Source organism: Barbatula barbatula, assembly GCF_947034865.1.
Source record: "Barbatula barbatula genome assembly, chromosome: 23".
NCBI classification, from domain to species: Eukaryota; Metazoa; Chordata; class Actinopteri; order Cypriniformes; family Nemacheilidae; genus Barbatula; species Barbatula barbatula.
In genome coordinates, this window is record NC_136786.1 from 15,068,606 (window position 1) to 15,094,346 (window position 25,741).

Consider the following 25,741-nt stretch of genomic DNA (forward strand, 5'->3'; position numbering starts at 1 on the left):
GAGAGCGGAGAGTTTTTGCTAGGCTTCCCTGATTTCTCTAGGGTGTTCGGTGAGCCTGCCTTTCATGATGTAGCATTTGGAGGGAATCTTGGAGAGAGGCTGATGATGTGTGTCATTATACCCGGAGGCCATGCACGCACGTGAGAGAGAGAGTTGGAGAGGAAGGAAAGGCCCTTAGTAAGAATGTATGGAGTTATGAAAACTGTGATGGAGTTTGTTAGTGAGTGTGTTACCTTTGCGGAGGGAGAACAAGCACAAGAACAAGATGGAGAGTTCAGGGCAGTTCTGGAGCAGCGCAGAATTTATTATTTTCCAAAATTATTTTCCCATCTGACGTAAGACAGGATGGTTTGAATGACTTCTGTAAGAGCTTCTTGCGTCAGATGGACATCAACACGAAATAGGCTTTGGAAATTTAGAACTTTTTAGAGTCCTCAGGGAGAAACCAATTGTAGAGCTAGATTGTGTTTTCTTAGTAGACTTAAATAATGTTCTTAGTATACTTTACTCTTATTGCTCATTTTAGGGTTTTAAAGTTGTTAACTGCAGTCATTTTGTCTACATAGATTTCAGATTTTACAATGTTTAACGTTTTTTTCAAAGCTTAGATCTATTTCTTTTTGACACTGGACAGTAATACAAAATATAATTTTTTTCAAGTGGTATAAGGAGTGAATCATTCTCATTTAAGAGAGGATTTGTCAACAATTTGAAGTAAAGGGTTGTGTTTTACAGTAAATGTTTGTTTCCGTTAAAAGTCAATGAACTTTATGGAGTATAACAGTATGCAGATGGCCTCAAAGCAGTGTTGAAGTGATAGTTCACCCAAAATTGAAAATTCTTCCATCATTTACTCAGCCTCATCTCTTTCCAAACCTGTACGACTTCTTTCTTCTGCAGAACACAAAAGAATATATTTGAAGAATATTGGTAACCAAACAACATTGCCCCACTGACATCCAGTATATGGACACAAAACCACATAGACATTTCTCATAATATATTCTTTTGTGTCCCAAAGAAGCCAGTCAGTCATACAGCTTTGGAACAGCATATTGGTGAATAAATTAGGTAAGAATTTTAATTTTGAGTGAATTTATGTATTTCTTTAATAATATTAGTTTAATCATAATAATAATAATCAACATCATCATAATGAACTATTCTAATGCACAAATCCACATAAAACAGTTCAATAGCCCGTAGGCTGTTCATGCTTACTAAGCATTGTGGCAACTTAACATAAAATTATGTTCAGTCGCTAGTGTGTCTATATCAGCTTTTTCATTGCAGTTTTGAACACGGCTAGTCTACAACAGGAGCAACAGAGCTACACTTCATATAATGCTAGATCCAACACTACATGGCATCTGTCAAATTCTCTTATCTTAAAAACAGCGAACGGGTAACAATACACAGCAAATCGTATGTTTAGTTGCCTGAAGTGCTATTAAAACTGGCGTGTGAGTAGTGGAGAGGTACTTCAGAACGCTTGTCTGAGCTGTACCCACATGTGCAAACCTATGTATTCAGCCTTGTGGATTACTCTTTTAGATGTGATATTTCATCATTAGGCGGATGGGGAGCGTGAGGGAATGGATGTTACACTTGTTTGCCAGCTTACTGCTACAAGGAATGTTTTTTTGGTGTTTTGTATAGGTGACTGTACAGAAACCACTGAATTGTCTGTCCAAATTCTCTACCTGGACAAGGAGTTTAGCCACTGAATCGGCTGTGAAAAGCTGTGAGTTCATGCAGTGGAACAAGCTACTTTAGGGCTTGCACTGAAGATTAGTTTAGACAGAATGTCGTTTATCTGTTTGTCTCGCTCTATCACCTCTACACTGGCTGATCTAGGGGTGGGGCCAGAGGGGCACCGGCCCCAGTTGAAATCTTATTGGCCCCTGAAGTGCCCCTGTCCTCTCAGGCCAGGGCATCTGTAGCCTACACCTGAAATGCGTTTTGGTCGATCGGATCACAAGTGGATGACGTTAAATACTGGTGTAAATGGGGTGTGAAGCATTTTGAGCTTGTCGAATTTCTACTTTACCGGCTATAGACCTAAAAGGTTGGTTTAAAGACAAAAAAAAAGTACAAAGCACAATGTTTTCTCACCATTTCAGACTTCTAACACACACTTACAGTGTTCGGCTTTCAAAATGTTTTTTGCCATCTCCGTTCGCTTTCATATGTAAATTTCATGCGCTTATTTCGTCCCTTATTAGATTAACGTTAGAATGCTATCAGCTCAGGGCTCAAAAATCCTGGAAAACAGTCAGTTATGTAGTTTGTATTATATGTAACAGTGAAGAATATGCTTTCTGTTATCTGAAAATATTATTTTGCATTTTGATTATTGCATTTGATTATTTCTGAATCTGAACACCATTAAGCGTAAAATTTTATAGCAATGTTGAATTATTTCTGTTTATTTATATGTTGTGCTATTGACTGCATGCAGCATAAAAACAGCTGTGGCGTCCCCTCATAATGGGAGCAACCCGAAAAAGAGACTGTTTACTGGTCTTAAACAGCGTTTGAACTTTAAATTTGTTAGGTCAATCGTTTTTGCTGTAGTATTAGATGGTATCTAATTTTGGTATAGGTGTAGTTTGCGGGTGGGACATGTCCCCACCACTTTTTGAAAGAAATGAAGAAATGCTTGATGAAGGTGTTTAGGGGCCATGAACATTTAAAACTCGTGGAAAATACAGGATGCGCCGCTTTTTCGCCACCTCCCTTTGTTCAAACTTGTTAGTTATATTTGCAAAAGACAGAGAGCCACGACTCCAGAAACGTGGCCAGTATGAAATGCGTGTTGTTTGGTTACCAACATTCTTCAAAATATCTTAAAATGATAAATTACTCTCTCTCCCTCTTTCTGAGATTATAGTTCATGCATGAAAGGGTAAACAGCCCCATTGAAGTACTACAGGTTTTTTGCCCATCCCACATCAACTATTGATGGTATCTGAAAAACTTTGTCTTTTAATCTGAATCTCATGCTATAGATTTTTCCTGTCTGGTCTGAGGAAAATGTAACTTGTGAAAGCGGAATTCTCCATATTAAATTATTGTGCATACATCCCAATGGATCTTCTCAGAACACTCAAGGAATCAGATTAGGGATCAGAGCCATTTGTCTGCCCGACACGATAAGGTGATTACATGTGGTGCCCTCTCTATCTACAACGTCTTATTTTCAGAACATTTGCAAAATTATGTTGATCCGGGACCAAAACAGCTCGGCTATTGCAGTGGTTGGAGGATTATCAATATACCCATTCCGCTTTTGTTCTTGCTGTTTAGTATCTATGTCGTTCAATAAAAACCTGGATCCTAACATCCTAAAAAGCATCCAATACTGAATCACAGTGACTCGAAGGATATGGATGTGCCTCGACGTGTGGGTGTGTTGAGTCCCTGTAGGCCGAGATGTGGATCAATGTGTATGAGTGAATGCCAAGTAGCAATCCCTTGTTTTCCATTTTAAAGTTATCATGTTCACGGTTTCCCTCTTGCTCTCTGGACTGCCTGGCATGCGCTCTTCATCCGTAATTGAGGAAAGTATTGACTAATATGTTCTCAGATGCTTTTGACAGGTTTTGATTGGCAACTCTGCGCGTATTGCCGACAGCGTATGTACATTTTGGGATCCGTGTAATGATCCCAGTTCATGCAATTACACAGCTGTGTTGCTGTCAGTCATTCGTAAGGGATGTGGTTTGCAGTTCAAGTTATTACAAACCTTGTAAACCCTAACAGATATTTTGTACCTCTCGCAGGATCTCGAGGTTCCTACAGCGGTCAGCACGCCGACCTGGCCCCCCAACTGAGGCCCCTGCAGTCCCCCGAGCATCACATTGACCCTATTTATGAGGATAGAGTATATCAGAAAGTCCCGATGAGAAGTCTGAGCCAGAGTCAGGGAGAAGCGCTCCCTCCAGGTCATACTGGAACCTACCGGAATAACACAGGTAAAGTTTACTGTACACACGCCGTTTGTTTATGTTATTCTGCACATATTTGTGTCTGTGTGGTAAAGTGTGTTAATCCCCAAGTACCCAAACCTCTAGGATTCTGCAGGAGAGCCAAATTCCTTAGAGAGCATTTATCCCTATCGGACACGTTTTTTGCTAGCAGAGCGATGACCTCATTAGAATGAATCTTGTGGTTGTGAACGATCAGACGTTGTGTGGTTGTATGTGAGTGTTTGTCTGCGATTTGACTCCAAGGGTTTTACGTGTCTTAGCATATCACAATGAACCACCTCAACAGTCTTTTACAATTAGCGCATTGTCGTCTTATCTTGATTTTGGGTCAGGTGTAGCATGTTAATCTGGTTAGTTTCGCCTGCTGTAATACCCCAATGCAAAAACATTCCCACGTCACCTGGCTCAACTCCACAGATAAAATCTAAGTGGTCTGTTTTAATTGGGGTCTATGGTGGTAATTCCGTACACTTGCTGTGGTTTTTCAGTGACCTTTAAGAAGCGAGGCTTGTAAAGGACCTCTGAGATTTTATTCCTTTTCAAAATTGTTGCCGCTGCTTAATGGTACAGCAGCATCAGCAGACTGAGAAAATGACTCTCTCGATCTCCCTCTTTCTCCTTTGGCTTTCTCTGCTGCAAACACTCACATATCACAGCCCTTTATTTGTTCGCTCTTAAAATGTTAGTGTTTTAAAAGACAATGGAGCGCATTTGCTTGATTGGATAAACAAAACGCAACAAGGATGGCTCGCCCGTTATTTGTCTTTGCTACACAATTAAACAAGCAGATGAAGCAATTAAATCCGTTTCATTGCAAAGGTTTTCCAGCCAAAGCTAAAGGTCTGAAGATGTGACGCATCCATAAGGGTGCCAGTGGCCGTCTGACTGCTTCATTATTTAAACTAAAGCTGTTTACACGTTTAAGGAACCGAATTAGAACTTGCACTATATAAGTTATTTATCCCTGTTTGAGAACATTGATTAAAGGGGTAGTGTACCTAACATGTAGTTTCACTCGCGTACACTTTTAAAAATAAAGGCGCTTAAAAGGTACTTCACAGCAATGCCATAGAAGAACCATTTTCGGTTCCACAAAGAACCATCTCTTTCTTACTTTTTTATAATCTGAAGAACCTTTTTTCACCTCAAAGAACCTTTTGTGAAACAGAAAGGTTCTTCAGATGTTAAGGGTTTTGTATGGATCCAAAAGGTTCTTCTATGGCATCGAAGAACCTTTTGTAGCACCTTTTTTTAAAGTGTGCAAGATTCAGTATTATTATGACATCATCTTTGGAATTTATATATGCTAATGAGTATATTTTTTAAAGGGACTCTTGACCTAAACATAAAACTTCCTCATTTATTTACCTTAATGCTGTTCAAAATTCTTAGAAATACAAAAGAAGATGTTTTGAGATGTCTCAGTAGTTTTGTGAGCTTGCAATGTCGGGAAAGGGTGGCCATTGTTGTTTGGTTACCAATATTCTTAAAATGTCTTTCTGAAGAAGAAAGAAAATCATACAGGTTTGAAATGACATGAGGGTGACTAAATAATGAAAGATTTTTATGCTTTTAAAATCCAGTTGAAATTGATAAAATCCCAAAATGTATAGAACGCCTAATGCTTGAATGATTGAAAGATATCAGGTATTAATGTATATTTTGAAATAGATCAAATAAAATGAATGTATATTTTAAGTGCTCCCCTTGCAACAACTGTAAAAAATATTAACAAATAGCAACCATATGTTCGGCATGCTCTGCTTTTCTCACTTTTCTCCTTTTTTGCACATTTTCATGACAGATCATCGCTAGTCATTCAGAACTGAAGCACTGCAGTTGCACCCTGATAGTAAACAGGCATTTTCCCAGCAGCAGATTTCAGATGTCGCTCACGGTGTCTGAAACTTTATGATAGCGCTCAGAATGACATTGAGATGCCTGACCAAGTCTCATTCTCATTCTCAAACATTGCTACGCCTACAAAGCGGCTTGTGTTTGATCAAGGTCGACTCACAGATGAAGTTCCTGAGAGTGAAGCAGTTGTTTATGAAAGGTCGCTAATGAGGATCCATGCAAGCTTACGTTTGATGTCTCATCACCTGCTCTCATTGACCTCCGTTTTCTCGCTATTGCCCTATTCTGCACTGTGTTGCTATGGCTCGCCAAGTGGCTCTTTAGATCTACGGTTGAAGTATGGACATCTCTGTTCTCTTAAAAAAAGCTTGTTCATTAAAGTGATAGTTCACCCAAAAATGTAAATTCTGTCATCATTCGCTCAACCTTGTGTCATTCCAAGCCTGTATGACTTTATTTCTTCTGCAGATCACAAAAGAAGATATTTTCAAGAATGTTGGTAAGCAAACATCACTGGCCCCCATTGGTTTCCACTGTGTGAACACAAAGCCTTTCAGACATTTCTCAAAATATCTTCTCTTGTGATTCACAGAAGAGTCATATACAGGTGTTATATGATGAGAAGATTTGTATTTTGGAGTGAACTATCCCTTGGAAGATAGAGGGAACGAGTTATTTATGATCTTATTTTTTGGGGACTGGGACAGATGGTATTGTTTTGGAAGGCTGTCTTGTCTAACATCCCTGGGTGGAAATGACACAAACAATCAGAGTGTTTTTGGGCAGACACCGTCATGCGAAGATTAGGGAGGGTGAGGTGGACCGCTGGGCAGTTTTCTACCCTTCAATTTTGTGTAGTCTTGCACTTTTTGGGAAAAACGTATATCACTGCAGGTATTTTGTCTTTGGTGCAGTGCTCTCCATGGTGACTTTTGTGCACACGAGAAAAGGACTGGGCTATTTCAGCAACATTCTTTCAAAAATATATTTTGTCAAGTTAAGGTACACAACAGCGACCAGGAGCGTGTCCAGATTACACAAAAATAAGAAATTGTACTTCACATGAAGAAAATAAATCCCAATATTAGAACCCATTTGTTTCATTGTTACAAAATTTTCGTATTCGGGTTCATTACTTTAATGCAAAATTTAGTTTTTTGTAAAAATAAATAGTAAAATACTTATACATCCATTTAGCATTTGTTGTACTGTGTACCTAAATAATTTACGAAATAACAACAATTGTATTAGACAAAATAATTAGTATATTAAAGTAATAAAAGTAATGATGTCACAACACCAAGAAAGTGACTCTGCCTGACTTCATTCTAACTCAATATGAAATGTGATTGTTTAAATGTAATTTCAGGAATATATATGACATGTTCTTGACAGGTGTAATGAGATTCATCCTAACAGTTCAATATTTTAAACATAATCATCAAATATGAATCCAGCATTAACGCAAAAACAACATTATTACAGTACATTGATTCCCTTTATTGCTGAGTATATTATTCATCACAAGTCCGCCTGTCCTGGAATCTGGTATAATCTCGCGCAGAGCTCCAGATAATATGAATATGATTAAGCTCCTCACGGCCTTTCATTCTGCTGCAGAAGCCCTCATACATTTTCAGCTCTGAAATTCAAACTTCATAAAGTTAATTAGGCTTTGTGCGAGAGGAACGGCGAGAACAGCATATGCTGTTAAAAATGTGCTGAAAAGACTCATTTTGGAACCGAACGAGGAATTAACCCAAGCTTGAGGGAAGTGCTCTATCAAATGGGGCTTTTCTGTTCACATCCCTGTATAACCGGTTGCACTTTTGCAAAAGAGAGAGAGAGCGAGAGACTTTGGCTTTGCCATTACCAAAACATTGTGGCTTTGCCATATCTCACGGAATTCCATCATAAAGGATGACTAATATGATACAAAAGGGGACTCATTTGCATAAAGCGATTAAGCCTATTCTTCTCTTTTACTGAATCTGTTTGATATGTAGAAAGAATGAGCTGCAATACCCCAATGAGAGCTGCCGGGGGGCTTCAGAAGAGAAGAATGGAACTGAGGAAGGCCTTGATTTTACCTCGGCGAATACGCAAGCCTCCATTCGAGAGTCTAGTGGCACTTGAGGAGTTTTGTCATCGCTCAACCATTGTGCGGGAAATGTTTGAATCTCGAAGCACTTCCCCCGTCACTTGAGTTGTATATACTGCGCTGTGTCATGTGACTCGCCAGCTATTAAATCAATAGAAATGTTAACCTCCAAAGAAATCATTGTTATTAGACCATTAAAATACAGTCATTTCATCTCTCCAAATTTCATCTCGCCCGCTGAGCTGCAACCTGACCTCATTTTCCCAAGTCATTCTGGCATCTGTAATACCTGTGCATTTTACGAAAAAATTATGACATTTCCGTTTTCGCTGAGCTTTCAGGATGCGTTAATTGCTAGCGGTACAGTACAGTATATGTATAATTTATGGAGATCAGCTTTAAATTCCCCATTGAGATGCTCAATTTGACTTGCAGTATCTCAATACAGTAGACTGTTCCAGATATACTGTATAATCGGTACATCATAAACAAGATAAAGTGCTAAAATAGTTCTGCTCGGGCTGGTCTTTAGAGATTTCCTCTTCATAAGACGCACATGAGAAGTGTGTCACAAGGGAGCGGGTCTTAAAGCGCTGGTCTCGCTGGTGAGAGAGTAGTGCAGCATAAAATTAGAATTTGTAAACACACAGAATCTTCTTTAGTCTGGGTCCTGAATTAAATAGGAGAATCTGTGATTCTGAGAGTACAGGGTTTATGTTAAAACTGTAAACCTTGCCAATAAACCAATGACTGTATAAATCGTATTTATTATAGCAGTTGATTAACAGTTCACTATTATTTGGTTTCATATTCAGACGGAAGTTAAGTTAAGGTAACTAAGGTAAGTGTAATATCTTTTTTAGGGAGCAACGCCTTTGAAGAATGTTATATGAAGTAATATGTTCTGAAAGATATATTTGTCAACACGAGTCAGCAATAGTCAGCTCTTGCATGATAAAGTATCCAAACTGACAACTAATTATATCGAGTACAGAATGAATGTGGCCAGATTTCATGGATGAACTGCAGTAATAGGTAATTAAATAGTGCAGCAAGTTATATATATATATATGTGTGTGTGTAAAACATTTTAAGAAATAATAATGCATTAGAGATTAGTAAAGTTTTCTTGGCAGCAGTTTGATTCTCATTAAAAGTCTGGCTAAACTACAGTATATGCAGATAGCTAAACAACAATATTTTATTAGAATTTGATGTCTTGTCAACTTGCAACTTCTAAACACATGAAAAAATTATTAGCAGGCAATGACAAGAAACACAAGTTGGCTCTTAAAGCAACAGGACAAGATAAAAGTGCAATTAAAGTGCAAACGTTGTAAGAAAAAATATAGCTGCAAGCAGCAATTCCACGGTCAGCCCTTTAACGGCACAAAGGGAATTCTGTCAGGAGCACTGTCAACAAATATTTAAATAATAGCAATAAAGTTGGCAGAAATAAACTGTTCTGGGCAAGCTCTGCCCCTGTCCATGCAGCCTTGGGAAACAAGAACAGTTCATGATGAGGATTAAATTACGGAGATACGGAGGAGATGGAGGTGGGTTTTGAGTGCGACATTATTAAGCAGCTGATAAGGTGCAAAAAAAAGGCAACTTAAAAAGCACACAGTCTAATATGTGTTGTATGACTATTGGTTAACGTTGATTAGCTGCACCTGGTGTGATCGGCTGATGCAAGCTTGACTCACGTGACCAGCCAGAACTGATGCCACGCTTCATGGACAGGTGGACCTTTCTGATGATGAGTTTTTAAAAAGCAGATTTAAAAACAAACGGAAAGCATTTAGAACACACTAAAATAGTCTCCATATATTAGAGGTGCTTTGAGGGTTCGGTCCTCTCATGCATGCTGTTGTGCCAAATGTCCTCTAGACATCACTATATTCATGCATATTAAAATAAGACATTAACAATGACATTAAGACAATATTTTTAAGCAGTTTCATTATAGACCTTGCTATATAGCATATTTTAGCACAGCTGGAATTAGCAATTGTACTGATTTACCAGCCTCCTAAAGTGGACCCGTATTCTTTATAATAAGAAATAAAGCACTCTAGCAGGTAGAATAGCTGACACAATATAACAGATGCACAATTGAATCTGAACTGCTTAGACAGCCCATGAAATTGCAGCGCATTAGCACTGCACACAACAGCTAAAGCGCGTCATATAATTTTATCCAAATAACATGGTTGTCTCTATTGGAAAATCCTGGGTATTATATTTAAGGATAAACACAGCCTTGTGGCATTCATGGCTGTATTGTATTGCTAGAGTGAAATTTGCTTCATGCTGAACTTTGATGCTTAGGTTTTCTAGCAGTCAGATTCCACTCTTTATATATAGCTAGTACTTATTTAATTGTATTGCACATATTTTCTGCACATCAATATGCTTCTGTTGAATGGGCGTGACCTTTGGCAGGGTGTCATTTCACGCAGAGGCAAAAGAATGCTAGGCAACGCAGCCTGGCGAAAAACGAAAGGGCAGTTTGTTTATGATCATATTATAGTGGATTAGAGAACTGAATCTAATGATGCCAACCCTAAGGAAGTGCTGGCTCTCTTGATTCCTATCTGAAAGGTCAGGTAATTTAAACAGGCAATTATCCAACCTATAGAAAATTCGAAGCCTCTGTGAAAGAGAAGATTAGAAACCTAGGATAGATTGAAGAAGGAGGGGTGTGTGTTTTATGTGATTCGTGAGAAAGATTGAGTTTCATATTCACCCTCTGTTCTGGAAAATGCACTTAGTAACGTCAATGTCTCTTTCATGTGTGTCTTGATTTTTTATTTGTCTCATATTTTAAGTATTTGAAATACCTGTTAAAAGAAAAAGCTTTTGTGGCCATATTTTTTAACCATTGTTGCAATTGTAGGCAAATATTCAGCACTTTCGCTGTTTGGTTACCAACATGCTTCAAAATATCTTCTTTTTTGTTCTGCAAAAGAAAGAACTGGGCCATCCCAGTATGTAACAAAGTTCCATAAAAGGAAGGAAGCAGGTGGGAACCGGCGAACATTTAACGAACTTTAATTAAATAAACAAATAGCAAACGCGGAAGTAAGAGACCACGAAACTATAAACACAAACTTAACCCATGTCCGGGCCCGGTCCCCTTTCGTCATACACTCCTGTCACTCCTCTCTTATGCTTCCTGAGCTCCTCCGTGAGAGATGCGAGATCGGTGCACACACACTCACATTACCGGCCTCGCGCCTATCCCTCACGGCACTCGTCCCGACACAGTACTTTTGTATTTATTATTTGCCATGTGCAGGAAACGGTTGTTAATCAAAAGTGTTCTTTAAACTGGCCTAATGAAAGAACGTGTAGAGTGTCACAGAAAGCAGAACATAGTAAAATGGCTTACTTCATTCAACAATAACACCAACAAACCTTGTTGTCTGGAAATAGCAGAACTCACATTATCAGCCCTCTGTAACAGCTTCTCTACCAAATTAATAAGAGTCACCGTTTAAGCCAGGATTGGGTAAACTCACAATGTGACTCCAGAGAGGAGTTTTAACCAGCCATTGCACCGGGCTTTGTGCAATTCTCAAGAATGAACACTCACTGTATGAATATAGTCTAAATTAATCTCCACCGGTATGAAAAACCATCCTCCATAGCTATTACTCTGATCCCCAGAGTAGTTTGCGTATAACGTCATACAGAGATGTATTGGGTGGACGCTGGAACTGACCGTTAAATTGTCTGAGAATCCTACCGCGAGTTAATAAACACCTGCTGTATTGTAAGACACGGAACCCTTTATAGGGCCATTTATCATTTTATACAGAAAATATATGCAGTCTCATATTTGGCAGTTATTACTTTCTGCACTCGCGTTGTTTACAATAGGTGATGACAAGTAATAGATATGAGACGAGTCGAAGTTGTCGAGATTTTATGCAAGATGTTATCCGCCTCATGCTTTGTGCCGCCATTTGGGTTTGTGTGTGTTTATCTCACACGAAAGCCCTTGTCCATGTAAGGGTCACGTAATAAACACCCTTTCTGATAAGATAAGCTAATAGAATCTAAAGGTCACTCTCCCACTGTGGCGGAGTGACAGCACCTCATAACCATAAAGTGTATTCGCCGGCTCAGTTCAATGGGGCGAACAGGTTTGTTTAGGGGAGTTCACCAGGAATGAATTAGTGCCGTTCATTCAGAGACTTGTTTTATTGTGAATTGCTGAAGAAGTTGTGCAAATAAGCGAACACGCCCACGAAATTGGTGCTTTTCACAGGCTGTTATACAATACAACAACATTCATTTTAAAAGGAAAATAGAGAAGCTCAACAATCGAGCTTAATTACATAAAGGTGTTGTGCTTGTGCTGAAAATAATGTCTATGTTTAAATTCAACGCTGTGTTATTTCATGCCCAAAGCTTCATTTTAATTAGTTTAGTGAGTCAAATGTTTTGTGATAAATTTCTGTGTGCAGACTTGTTGAATTCATCCCATTATGTCGTTGAACCTATTAGATTGTAAAAGTGTGTCAAGAAGACATAGATACGCATTGCATTTCATTATTTCATTACAACATAGTTCATTCAAATGTAGCTCTATTTTTGTGTTTCACAGTCTCACTGAGACTATTTGATCCGTCTAGATTGCACAGATATTGCACACGACACATTGCTTTTAATTACATATATTTTTGGTCGAATTACTATGTTTTCTAAGAAAACTGAGTACTGACATACGCATAGATTTTCACTTGCTTAAGACATCTGTATGCAGGTCAAGCATCTGTAAATTCAATTATTTCAGCAATAAACCTCAAATGATCGATCTGTCTGTCTGTCCGTCTGTCAGTGTGTGTCTGTCTGTCTGTTTGTCTGTATGTATCTCTCTCTCTCCAGCCCCCCACCCCTCTGTTTTTAGATCTCTCCAGAGATGTCTCTCACTCATGCGCTCTCCTTTTTCCGCTTCTCCGTTTCCACCAGACTCCATTAATCTCACACTCTGTCTAATTATCGTTAGCCTACACTGAGTGAGTGTGACATTTTCTCCAAAGGAATCTAAAGAGTCATAGATGGTCTGCGAAGATACATTGAACCTTTTTTTTCCCAGGGTGCACTTTGTGATTGGTGACTAATAGTTTGGTTTTACGGCCTCGCTGGCACTGTTGTGGTAAAGACTCAGAACCCTGCCATTGATCGTCTCGCCGTTTGAATTTATGAGATGCTCCACCGGCTGTCTAGCCGACGGCGTCTGCCACACTGCCCTCGTATAGAACCTCACTGTTAAAAACCCATGCGGTTAAAATGTTCTGCTTTTGGAAATAAGTGTTGAGGTAGGTCAGACTGAATGGACATCAAAGGGTATGACGTGGTCTGTGATCTTATCTTGGATTGTGGGTTTTCAAGCATTGATGCATTGACTATCTTTTCATCCTTGTGGATATTTGTTATTTTTCACAGATTTTTGCAATATCCGTAAAGCCACAGTTGCTGATGTATACATCAAAAACACTGCCAAGTAGTTTAAAAGCCAGTTAGAAATATTTCCTGACAGTAAATGCTGGTGAATGGTAATTTTGGACCCTGTATTCATGTACTTATATCTTGCCCTGATTTTATTAACTTGTCTCAACATCACGTGCTTGTTGTGAAGTCTATTGGTAATGCTGTTGTTCTTACTTGTCTATTTTCCTCTTTCCCCTGATTTCTCCTTTTCTGTCATTCTTTCATTCGGTCATGTTTCTGTGTCTTGTCGTTTTTCACGTCATTGTTCCTTTACCTAGACCTAGTCAACCAGTTCTGTGAGCAGGTCCTGAACTTCTTGTTTTGTCCCTACTCTCCTGCCATAGCCCCGTCCTCCCCTGGTGTTGACTCCGTACCCTTGCAGAGAACAGGAAGTCACAATGCCACAGGGACATTTCCTCGGGGTGGCTACTCCTCCGGCCAGGGCGCCAACTACGCTGACTCTTACCGCACCTTGCCATACTGCTCGTCCGTTGAGTCACCCTACAGCAAGTCGGGTCCAGCCCTGCCACCAGAGGGCAACCTTGCACGCTCTCCCTCTATAGACAGCATACAGAAGGATCCCAGGTTAGTATGCATGCTATTTCTGAGTCAGAAAATACAAACGTATCGATGGGATCACAGCTAGAGGAGGCAGGTGTATGGGTTTTTTTCTGTAGGGTATTGTTTATTAAGTTTGTGTATTTGTGTTGATTTAGAGTAGGGTTTACTGACTAAAGTACAATGTAAAGTCAGGAGCTGACGGGTGTTTTTAAAGGGCCCTGTACTGATTATAGAGCACATTCATTAAATCTTGTGCTACACAGATAGATGTGGCAATAGAAAATATGACATTGAACATATACCTATGCAGCACTTAAGACTTACAAGAAAAGTTGTTAGCTGATGCTTCTGTGGCAATATGTTCAACTCTAAAATATCATTCCATTACTATCATTCCATGAAATAATAGGTTTTGTTATATAATGTCTTTTGAGAGTTCTAGGACACTTGCATTGTTAAATGTAGTATAGTGCATTACAACTAACTGATGAGCAAAGAAATACAGACAAGAACAATATCAAATACAGACAAGAACGATATCAAAAGTTTTTGTTCAAATCCCGAACCCTTGCCCTGCTAATTAAGCACTGATGGCTAAATCAATCCACATATTAAAAAACACTGTAATTAAAAACATGTTAAATAAAAATCCTAAATGTATTATTATTTTTCAATTATTCATTATTTTGTTCAGCTTCACACATTCTCAGTAACGTTTATTTTGAAGAGGTTAGATTACTACATGTGATCCTATTAATTAAATCACTAATATATTATTTTTGCTTTGTCTCTTAACTGGTGTTGATCACATGTTAATGTCAATTGGCCACTTGTCTCTATAGTGCTGCATTTAGAGAAGTAGCTTGGCCTGAAATACTTGACAATAGATCATTAATGAGGACTGGAAACACATATTTCAGCAGACATATGCTGATAACTGATCCTGGAAGGGCTTCTGAAGGCAATTGCAACTAGATTGTCTTTGAGCTTGTGTGGTGCTGTTTATCATCACCACATGATCACTGGGGTCCCTCAGGGATTGGTGCTTGGACCACTGCTTTTTTTCCATCTACATGACATCCTTAGGACCCACCATAAGGCACAGGGCTTCTCGTATCACTGTTATGCTGACGACACCCACATTGACATCTCATTTCAACCAAACAAGAGTACAGTAGCAGCTCGCATAACAGCCTGCCTAGATGACATCTCAGTTTGGATAAAAGAGCATCACTTCCAGCTGAACCCGGCCAAGACAGAACTATTTGTGTTTCTGGCACACCCCATGTTGCAACAGTTCCTACTGGACTATCACTGGATCTGCACCGGCATACTTTCACACCCTTATACACTCCTACACCCTAGAACCTTGCGTTCAGCAAATGAACGGCGCCTCGTATTGGCTTCTAATAAGGGCATTAAATCACTTTCCCGCTCATTCTCCTTCACAACTCCTTCCTGATGGAACATTCTGCCTAACTTGGTCCGGTGAACCACATCTCTCACAACCTTCAAAAAACTACTTAAAACCCATCTCTTCTGTGAATACTTGACAGACAAATGAAAAAAAAAAACATGTACACTAACCCTCTCTCTTCTCTCAATAGGTAGTTTGTTGAAACTAATAACTTTGTATTAGTTTACACCTATCGTACTATTGCTCTTTTATGACATATCGCTTATTGCTCCTTGAATTCTTTGTAAGTTGCTTTGGATAAAAGTGTCTGCTAAATGACTAAATGTCAATGTAATGTCAATATGAAAGTAAATACAGCCAGTCATGTTGGGTTTGATCCAAAAACCAATGGTAGCACAAAAGATAAAATTTAATAGGTTGATGCAGAAGAAATTACTTTAAGGTGCAATCTGTAACTTTGAATGGTTATATCTGAATCTCTGTTAAAAAAGAACAATAATATTACAGGCTACTTTACATCTTTGGCTTTAGGTGGGAGTCAAATACTGTAAAGTCAAACTTACGATTCCTGCAAAACTGTATCCAACGGCTTAAAGGAACAGTTCACCTTCAAAATATACATTCTGTTGTCATTTTAAACCTGTGTTACTTTCTTTCTTTTGCAAAACACAAAAGAAGATTTAGAAAAATCTTGGTAATATGACAGATTACTGTATGACATATCGCTTATTGTTCCCTGTAAGTCGTTCGTATAGAAGCGTCTGCTAAATTACTAAATGTAATCAAAAAAGGGCATGTAAATGATGACAGAATATTCCTTCTGAAGGTGAACTATTCCTTTAACTTATAAACCGTTATTAAAAGGTTGACCGTTGTGAAAAAATGGTAAGATAAGGGGATAGTTTTGAACACTAATTTGTTTATGTTCTTGCTCAATAATACATTTGTCATTTACCCTAAAACAGTGATTGCAGCTTTAATCCGTTTCTAATGGCAATATGCTGACATTCACGTCATCACCAATACTATTTCAATTTATTCAATGCATACGGAAGACTCTGTCTGAACAGAAGAAAACAGACTCTACTTTCTAAGTCATATAAAGATCAGATTTGAAAACCAATTCGTATTGGCAGTGGAAACTGCGCATTTAATCTGTTGAGGGTGAAGAAGTGGATAGCGTTAGGACATGTTCCCACAGTTGACACAAATTTAATCTAAGCATGAAATTACCTATTTCATTGCATCCATGTTTACAGTTGTGGTAAGAGTTTGTAAGCAAGTGATGACTCAAGTAATGAAGGCTGTTTCTAGTCTATTTTGGTGTTTGCTCTCCAGAGATGAAGTGATGTAGGAGGACAGGTACGCTAACCGCACACAGACACAAGTGCTACAGCTTGTGATAAGTTTAGACACTTTCAGCCCATGGCAAATGTAAAGCAATACTGAAAAGTGTTAACTTATTTTTGCAGGAATGTTTAAGGGCAAAGCATGTCCTTGGGTGAAATGCTAAGCTATTCAAAATGACATAAAGACACTGTTTTTCACCTTTTCACCTAAGGGCAGCTCATGGCATCTAATGGTTACTTCTGGTTTTAATGCTGGTTTATCATTTTTGAAACCAGACCCATTTAAATCAGTTTTTTTATCCGTGGGACATTTGAATGTGTTTAAACATAAAGCTTTAATTTCATATTTTGTACTGCGTGTAATGTAGCTATACAGCAGCCGCGGCGCTACCATTGGGCCCGGGTGGGCCTGGGCCCACCCATTTGAGGTGTGGGCCCGCCCATTTTCACCCAGGCCGAGGAAAGCTTTCAGCGGCTAAGAGAATAGGCTTGTTTGAGATGCGCCTTGCCTCGCCTGAAATATAGGTGAGAGTAGGCGGCTACAGTGAGGGGAGGAGTGAAAAAAAGTGCAGGCAAGCCGGACACTTTCTGAATCTCGCTGTGTTGTGGACTGCAAACGTCAACAATGGAAGAGATCGCGTTCGCGTTCTTTATCGCAGACGAAGTTGATGCAGTTGAAATACCACTGTTTTTACACGAAGATGGTTATGATGAGGAGAATCACCGAAGGTGAACAGTGCTCATTACTTAAAATGGCTTATTCAGTAAATGGTAGGGATATAAATCGATCTGATCTAGAGTGGTATTGCAACTTGCATCTAATGAAATTAATGTCGAGTAAAAAATAAACAGTCCTGACTGCAGATAATTCAGCACCAAAGAAAATTGTTTTTATTATTATTAAAGTTATTTGGGTGAACTATCCCTTTTTTACATGACAAATATTCCATATAAATATATTACACAATTGTTTGTCACCTTAATGTAAGTTTCAATTCATGTTTAATGATTAGGAAAAGTGTGTGCTGCAAATTATTCTTAAAAAATAATATGAAACAACAACACATTCTAAATTAAGAAATGAGCATGTGTGGGTTTTGTTTATTGCACTCCTGGAATCAGACATATCCAAATAAAGATATCGGATAAAAACACAAACATGAGGCCTAATTGTAAAACAGTCACATTAGATGTATGCATGTATTGATGGATTGACTAATTTATTTAATGGAATAATGTTGTACAAAAATGTCAATGTATAAAGAGAATACACATCTCTCAATAAAGAGAAAATTAAAACCAACAGGACTTCACTTCAAACCAAGAAAATAAAAATAAAACATGTCCTAATTACTAAGTACTATAGAAAAAGTAAATCGTATTAGGCTATAGGTAATGGACTTCTTAGAATTAAGGGGAAAAAAATATCAGCTGACATTCTCAGCCAATGAGCACGGAGCTGTGTCTTCAGTCAGTCGTTTCCCATCATGCTTTTGAGTAGCACAGTCGGTGGAGAGCAACTGCGCTCGACTGCTCAATCCGACACAGCCGCCTCGCTGTCGCGAGAGTTTTTTGGCACACGTCAGCATGAGGTCAGAGCAAGGCGGACGTAACTCGGATACTTTGCTAACCGGCATGCATCTCACGGTGATCACCGGTGATCGGTTCTGCGCAGATTTTGCTCATCTCAAACAAGCCTAACCTTCTACCCCACGTGTGGACTCTTAAGCCCGCCCACAGGCTGCATCGTCACCAGCTAGTGATCCAATGAAATGAATGACATTGGCGCGCAAGCTTTTCAAGCAAGCTCAATGAATGAAAAAGAGAAGAAAAAAAAGAAGAAAAACTAGCCGCTACTTTTTCTTCTTTTTTATTCTTCTCTCTTTTTTTCTGTAGCCTAGCCAAGTTTTTCTTTGCACACGGTAGCTATGACTGACTACTGAGTCGCTGTCCTCTGTCCAAAGCGCTGAAAGGAGATAAAGGGGAACCCGTTTTTTGGGCTTATTTTAACTGGCCCATCCAGTTTTCTGGAGGCCCACCTACAATCGAAATCCTGGCGCCGCTACTGCTATACAGAAATCATATTTTATTGTATTTTCTTCTAGTAGCATCCTTATGAAGACTTGTCAAGGTATAGTTGACCCAAAGATCATCATTCGCTCATCCTTCTGTCATTTCAAATCTGTATGAATTTCTTTCTTCGATAGAACACAAAAGAAGATAATTTTAAGAATGTTCGTAACCAAACAACATTGCCCCCTATTGACTTCCATTGTATGGACACAAAACCACGGACACATTTCTCAAAATATCTTCTTTTGTGTTCCACAATACTGTACATAGAAAGTCACAAAGGTTTTGAACAATACATATAAATAAATAATGCCAGATTTTTTTACCATGGGTAGGAAATGTAGACATGTAAGAACACACTAATACTATGTAAAGCAATGTGAACATTAAACACAAACAAGCTTTTGGTTTTCGAAAGACACAGGGAATCATGGCTGGAAGCACAGACGTGCGCATTACTGACAACACCCTGAGTAACTGTAAATACCGATTTGACAGAATGTTTCTCGGAGTGTCAAAACTTTCTCAATTGTTATCCACAGCACACTACAGTTATCAGAGTTGTGTGAAATCCGTAATTGCCGCTACTAACAGGCTGCTAGACAAACTGCCTCCAAATATATGTTTAAGACGGAGGTTTGGAAATTTTATTTGCATACAATATGCAAATCTGTCTTATGAAACACTTTAGCAAGATATCAGTAATCATCGTGCGGCTAAATATATGTCTCACATGTGCTATAAAATGCTTTTTTGCGCCAGGACCGGGATGCACCAGGGCACCTGCGGTGAATTGGTTTTCGCTCTTTGGTAGACATTATCACACATTACAGTTGCTGATGTGGAGCAATAAATGAAGTTATGAGCCTTCTGCAGTTCACAGAGCAGGCAGACAAGAGTGTCGATGAAGAATGGAGACCTAGGGATGAAGATAAATGAGTGTGATTGAGTAGAGCTTATTGATTTGATGCTGTATACTTGCAGAGCTGCTGAAAAGGAGGGATTGCCTTCAGAAAAAAGGGGTCTGCCCTTCGCCTTCCCCTCCTATTGATCAAAGCTTAGGTCCAAACCTCCTCCTCAACTGTCATTATTACTCTACACCAAAGAGCCTTTAGCTGTTCTATGTTTTCTAACAACCACCGCTGTCCTTGTCAACTCAGGTACCAATATTTGCTACTTGAGATAGCGGCATTGACATATAGAAATGCATACTGTGCTTTACAGATAAACATCTTGTGTTTGTGCGGGAAAGGGGTTCTTAAAGGGGTGGTTAAAGATTGTTATATATATATGAAGAGAAACCTGCAAGGCTCTTCAAAGGGTGGCTTGTATTATTGTGTGGAGGATCTTTGTAAATAGAGGTCACTCTTCAGATACTTCTGTATGGCTTTTAAAGGGATATTATATCAAGTATTAAGTTGCTTTTACTGTATAAATATATATAAAGTATATGTATGTACAGTATATATGGTGTTACTTGACCACTGTTTTGCATAATTGTAGAATAATTCCATAATTCCAGAATCCAGGTTAAAAAAGGACGTATTTGATTGTGTTGCAATGACCAAGCAAATAGTATTACAAGCAAATACAGTACTGTAAATGCCTCTAATCTAGAATAAAAACGTTGGGGACTGGGAAAAATCTATTTATTAAACCAAAAACCCACGATGGGGCAAACAATAAATAAAAAAACAAGGCTTCAAACGAAAACATCCCGTGAGGAGACACAACAAGCAAAGTCCTAAAGACAAAATAATAAAATAATAAAACCACAAAACACTCAAGGCAAGACAAGACAAGAACGAGGTATAATTCCTTGGGTTATATTCCACTGGGATTCAAGAACAATACGGACAAACTATGATCAACGAACCGGGGAGGGACAGAGGACACAAGGGCATTATAAAGGGAACCTAACAAAGGGATGATCACATAGGGCTGGTGATGGGCAGGTGACAGGAATCAAACACTAAAGCCAAGATTATGGGAAACAAGGGGGCGGGGCTAAGCCGCAAAGTCACAACCATTGCCACGTGTCTCCACACATAACACAACAATCTCAAAAGACATAGTATTGTCACGATTCTGTCCAGAGAACTAGAAAACTCATGACCAGAAGGACAGAATCACGACAATAGCGTTGACTTTATAAATCACCGGTCTGCAGGGGCGATTCTAGGATTTTTTCAACAGGGGGGCACAAGAGGGGCCACAATTAATACAGAGGGGCCAATCTTGTGTTGTGTGAACTGTATATCGAAATCATTTTAAGAGTTTAGGAACCTTTAAATCAGTAATAAACAGTGATACCCTATTATATTTTAATAGCAGTTATTCACTGCTCTAAATCAAAACAAAACAATTTGTGTTAACTTTTCACATTACAAAAGTGAAAGAAAAACTGTAATAAATAAACTTCTGTGAAAAATCAGTACACACTAAATTTGAGACTAATTTTATTTACTTTGACACAAAATTCATGAAAACTACAATATATTGTATAGCAAGATGGCAAGAAAAGTAAACATCAAGTTATAGAAATTAGATACAATTAATTTTAGCCAAACAACTGTTAATACTGACCAAACAAATAAACAACAACTTAGTTCATAAGTTGTAAAATGTGGCTTATAATAGGTTTATGTATCTGGATAATTAAAAAAAAGTTCAATTCAGCTTCTGAAGGTTGGGAAGTATCCAGCTCTTCCACATCACTTTCACTCTCATCTGTTTCATCCCTAGAGACAGCTATAACACAAAGGCATATTAATAAAATACAAGGATTTTAACCACATAACTTTATGCATTAATAGAATAACACTCAGGAGTGCAATTTTTCTGTATGATCCTGAAATGACCAATATACTAAAGTACCAATATATAAATATAGGGACTTATGTGATTTAAGCAAATGTGCAGCCCTGATTATACCATATCACAACAACAATAACAATACAAACCAACTAAAACACTTTAAACTTATATCTCGGCATTTATGGCCTTAAACTGAACAGAAAAACAGTCAAAAACACTGTGGAAATGTCAGAGCGTGTCACGTGATGCGTCTGAACGAATCACGTTGTCGGAAATTGGCATCAGCTATGAGATTCGCTTTTAGAGTTAAATGCCCCATTTTACTTTCACGATTGGTTGCTGATGAAAAGGAAATGACCATATTTGGATCCAACAACATTGAGAGAGAGAGAGAGAGAGAGAGAGTGAGAGAGAGAGATTTCCAACGGTTTATGATGACGAAAGCAGAAAGCGATGCAGCACCATGGTGGTGATTTAGAACGCCAACTTTTGTTGAATTTAGGAACAATCTACAGACGCAAATAGATTAAAGGTGTAGCAAAATAAAGACGTGTGTATTGTGGACTTTTCTTTTCACCACAAGTCTGAAAGAAGACATGTTATTGAAGACAAATAACGTTAGCTCCAAATCTCAAAATTGACAAGTAAAAATAATAGAAAACTATATTTTTGCCTGCCGTGTCTCACCTTAAAGTGTTTAGCGATTTGTACGATTTGTTTCGTCACCTCGCTTGCAATATCACTTGCGTTGTTGCGGCCAAAAAATAAGTAAATCCCATGTTACATTCAGCATCAGGTCAGGTGCATAGTAAATATAACGATTAGCATTATCTTAGTCTGCTCTAGGAGATAACATCGTCATCGAACCTGGTCTGTCCTAACACCGAAAGATGGTATACGTTGCTAACGTTAGTAGTACCAAACCCTTCTTGCACTGCAACAACTCGCTAATCGAAAAAACATAAGCAAAATAAAATAGATCAACTTGCCGTGTGTTTTTTTTTGTTGTTGTTGGAAAACAGCAGCTTCCTATTCTTGGTCCTCGTTGAGAAGCATCGCGACGCAATCATGAATTACTACAAACTGAACGATTATAATTTGAATTTGTGAGTGACAGACAAGTAGAAGAGTGGGGGCACAATGGGGGGCCAATCAGTTTTCAAGAGGGGCCAGTGCCCCCATGGCCCCTCCCCTGGCTATGCCACTGCCGGTCTGTAACTTACCTTTACAAAGAATTCATGACGGACACGTCTGTGACCTTCAGCGCACCATTATCTATGTTGAGGTCAGTCACTTAAGAACCTCTAACCTGGGCGAGGTGTTAATAGTGACCTGAGGTGTCTTGTATTACATGACATGATGGTTTCACCGATAAGCACAGTGTGTGCTTATGCGGCAATGCAGCAGTATTTGACACTGACACAGTGTAAAGGTGGGTTGATTCTGTGTTAACACACAGCGAGTGACATAATGTACCCATGACTCCTGCATGGCTTTGTGATGGAAATAGTGGACCTTGGGGGGTGTTTTCAATGTCCGACACAGCGGTTCCTGGTGAATTTATTGCTGTTCCATTGTGCATAGATTTAGGTAGGGAAGAGGTTTTTTGTGTTCTTTGTCTTTTATGAAGAGGTCTCTTTGTCTACAGTACACCTGGTATTTATGATAATTACTGTCTCTGTCAAATGTTCATTAGTAGCTGTCAAGCTTGTTGTAGTTTCGAGCTGGTGTTGGTGTAAACGTCTTTCGCACTCCACATTATTAGAAATGACTGTGATTATTCTCAGGTGTTGTGTATCATCCAACGACGTCTGGATTGAGGTTAGTTCACTTTCCATGGTGTGAAAACTAAATTATTTAAGAAGCTTTTGATAAAGGGATAGTTCACGTACAAATAAATATTCTGTCATCATTTCTTTACATTTATGTCATTCAAAACCAGTATATGAATCTTTGTTCTGTGAAACACAAAGGAAGATATTTTGAGAAATGCCTTGGTTGTTTTGTGCCCATACAGTGGAAGTCAATAGGGGGCAATGCTGTTTTGTTACCAGCGTTCTTCAGAATATCTTCTTTTGTGTTCTGCAGAAGAAACAAAGTCATAAAGGTTTTCAATGACATGAGGGTGAATAAATGACAACATAACTTTTTTTTTTTGGGTGAACTATCCCCAATAAAAAGGTTTAGGCATGCACTTTTTTGAAGAGAACAAGTCTACTTGCACATTGAGAATATGTATAGTATTGGTGATTATAATAACATCATTACCACTCGTTATCCAAGTAACCAAAGCTATTGCTATGGATTCCTAGAAGCAGACTGATAATAGAGGAACCTTTACCCTAATGCTGCGTTCACATCAAACGCAAATGTTTTGATTTGCGTGAGTAAATTACATACAATGTCAATGCAAAGACTCCGGTAGATGCGTGAACTCGCAGCGGGCAGCGTGAACGAGCTTTCAACTTTCAACACTCCCCATTGTGCGATGTTTTTCGTATCACTCGTGCAAAAATAACAAACTATTCCCACGACTAATACAGAGCGAAGAACACGATACTTCGTGTTTGGTGTCAACACAACATCAAACGCAATGAATGCAAGAAGCTATGCAGTGCTGAAGGTTAATGCTTCTTCTGTCAGCTTCCTTAAGATAATTTCATTGACAATACCTCAACATCTCAATTCGGATTAATAACACAGTTGATGGCTCATATTTCCACATTCTAGAGCATGATTATTATAAAATCCCAAGCAGCAGTGTGTTTTATGTGAAGCAGAGGTCGTTCCGATGAGTCACATGCTGGGATGGAAAGGTCAGAGAAGTTAAGCTTCCACCTTGGAGATTTTTCGACAATGACATTGTCTTGACAACAATGCAAATTAAATCAAGCATGTAAAATCAATTATTTGATTCAGCGAGGCTTGGTAAGAGCCTTAGAAGGAAAGAAGCTCAGTTAACGGCGCAGCCAACAAAAATGAGGTGTTCTGCATGTTATATGCTCTGTTTGGTTATGCTTGTTCAACTTTCTGTATATTTCTAATTACAGAATCAAGCCGTAACCAGCAAATATAGGGATGCTGATTGCGTCTCGAGCCTGGAAATTGAGGGAGCAGATTAGTTGTGATTGCGAAGAGCGGACTATAAGGATGGCAAGCACGTGCTGGTGTTTACCGCCGTCTAATGCAATTAATCTGTTTGAAAGACAAGGCTTGATTTCTGCATCTACAGTTTAATTCGTCTCTCTGTCTCTCTCTCTCTCTCTGGAAAAATCCATAATGTACACAAATACACTTGTTAAGTGTTAAATGGTAGCTTTTATGCTTGCTTGACTCTGTTATTCAATTATATCTTTCTTAACTCTAATCGGTTATTATCATACAACATTTAAGTCTCTTGACCAAAGACGGCTTCAATTAATTTCATGAATGCTATTAACATGAACATGCTTGACCCCAAGACCCCTTATACATCTCGACCGTTACTCACTATTAAACAAGCCTTCGACTGGCTCTGCTTCTCTATTACGATCTACGTAGTCCCAAGAGACAACGGGTCTTTTGTTTGACATCTGCACCACAAAAGATGGCAAACCGTATGTCTTCACAATCTTTATTTATCTTAAACTGCTTTCTTGAAATTGGTCCTCACTCCATCCCCACCCACGCTGAGGAATGTGGGCAATGAGCACGGCTCTTCAGGGGTAGAACGTGAGGATCCATTTGTAAGCCTGTGTGGAGCTATTTGCCGAGTAATAGTGGAGCCCAGCTCGTGTCTGAACTGACGCTGGCAAGTCTCTTTCAGAGAACCTCTAATATCCTAAAGGTCTTTCTCTATCAGTTCTCTGACCTGCCTCGAAATGAAAAGCAAATGTTTGCTCTACACACACACACACACACACACACACACACACGCACACACACACACACACACACACACACACATATACACACTTGAATCTCCTCACTTTTGTTTTTTGATTTGTCTGCTCATATTTCCATCACAGGAAAAGTTTGTGAGCTGGTCCAGGTGAGGGTTCGAGGCTCCTATGCCACGTGCATTCCTTCACAT

At 38.9% G+C, this 25,741-nt stretch overlaps 1 protein-coding gene across 2 annotated transcripts in view; it reads left to right on the forward strand.

Annotated features, from left to right (window-relative positions):
* ctnnd2a (catenin (cadherin-associated protein), delta 2a) overlaps window positions 1-25,741 on the forward strand; it is a 171,657-nt gene that overhangs the window by 79,804 nt on the left and 66,112 nt on the right. For both annotated transcript variants that reach the window (XM_079488368.1, XM_079488367.1), the window contains exons 7-8: window positions 3,786-3,977; window positions 13,797-14,037. In XM_079488368.1, the coding sequence (XP_079344494.1) occupies window positions 3,786-3,977; window positions 13,797-14,037 (433 nt within the window). The remainder of the gene's footprint in view (window positions 1-3,785; window positions 3,978-13,796; window positions 14,038-25,741) is intronic.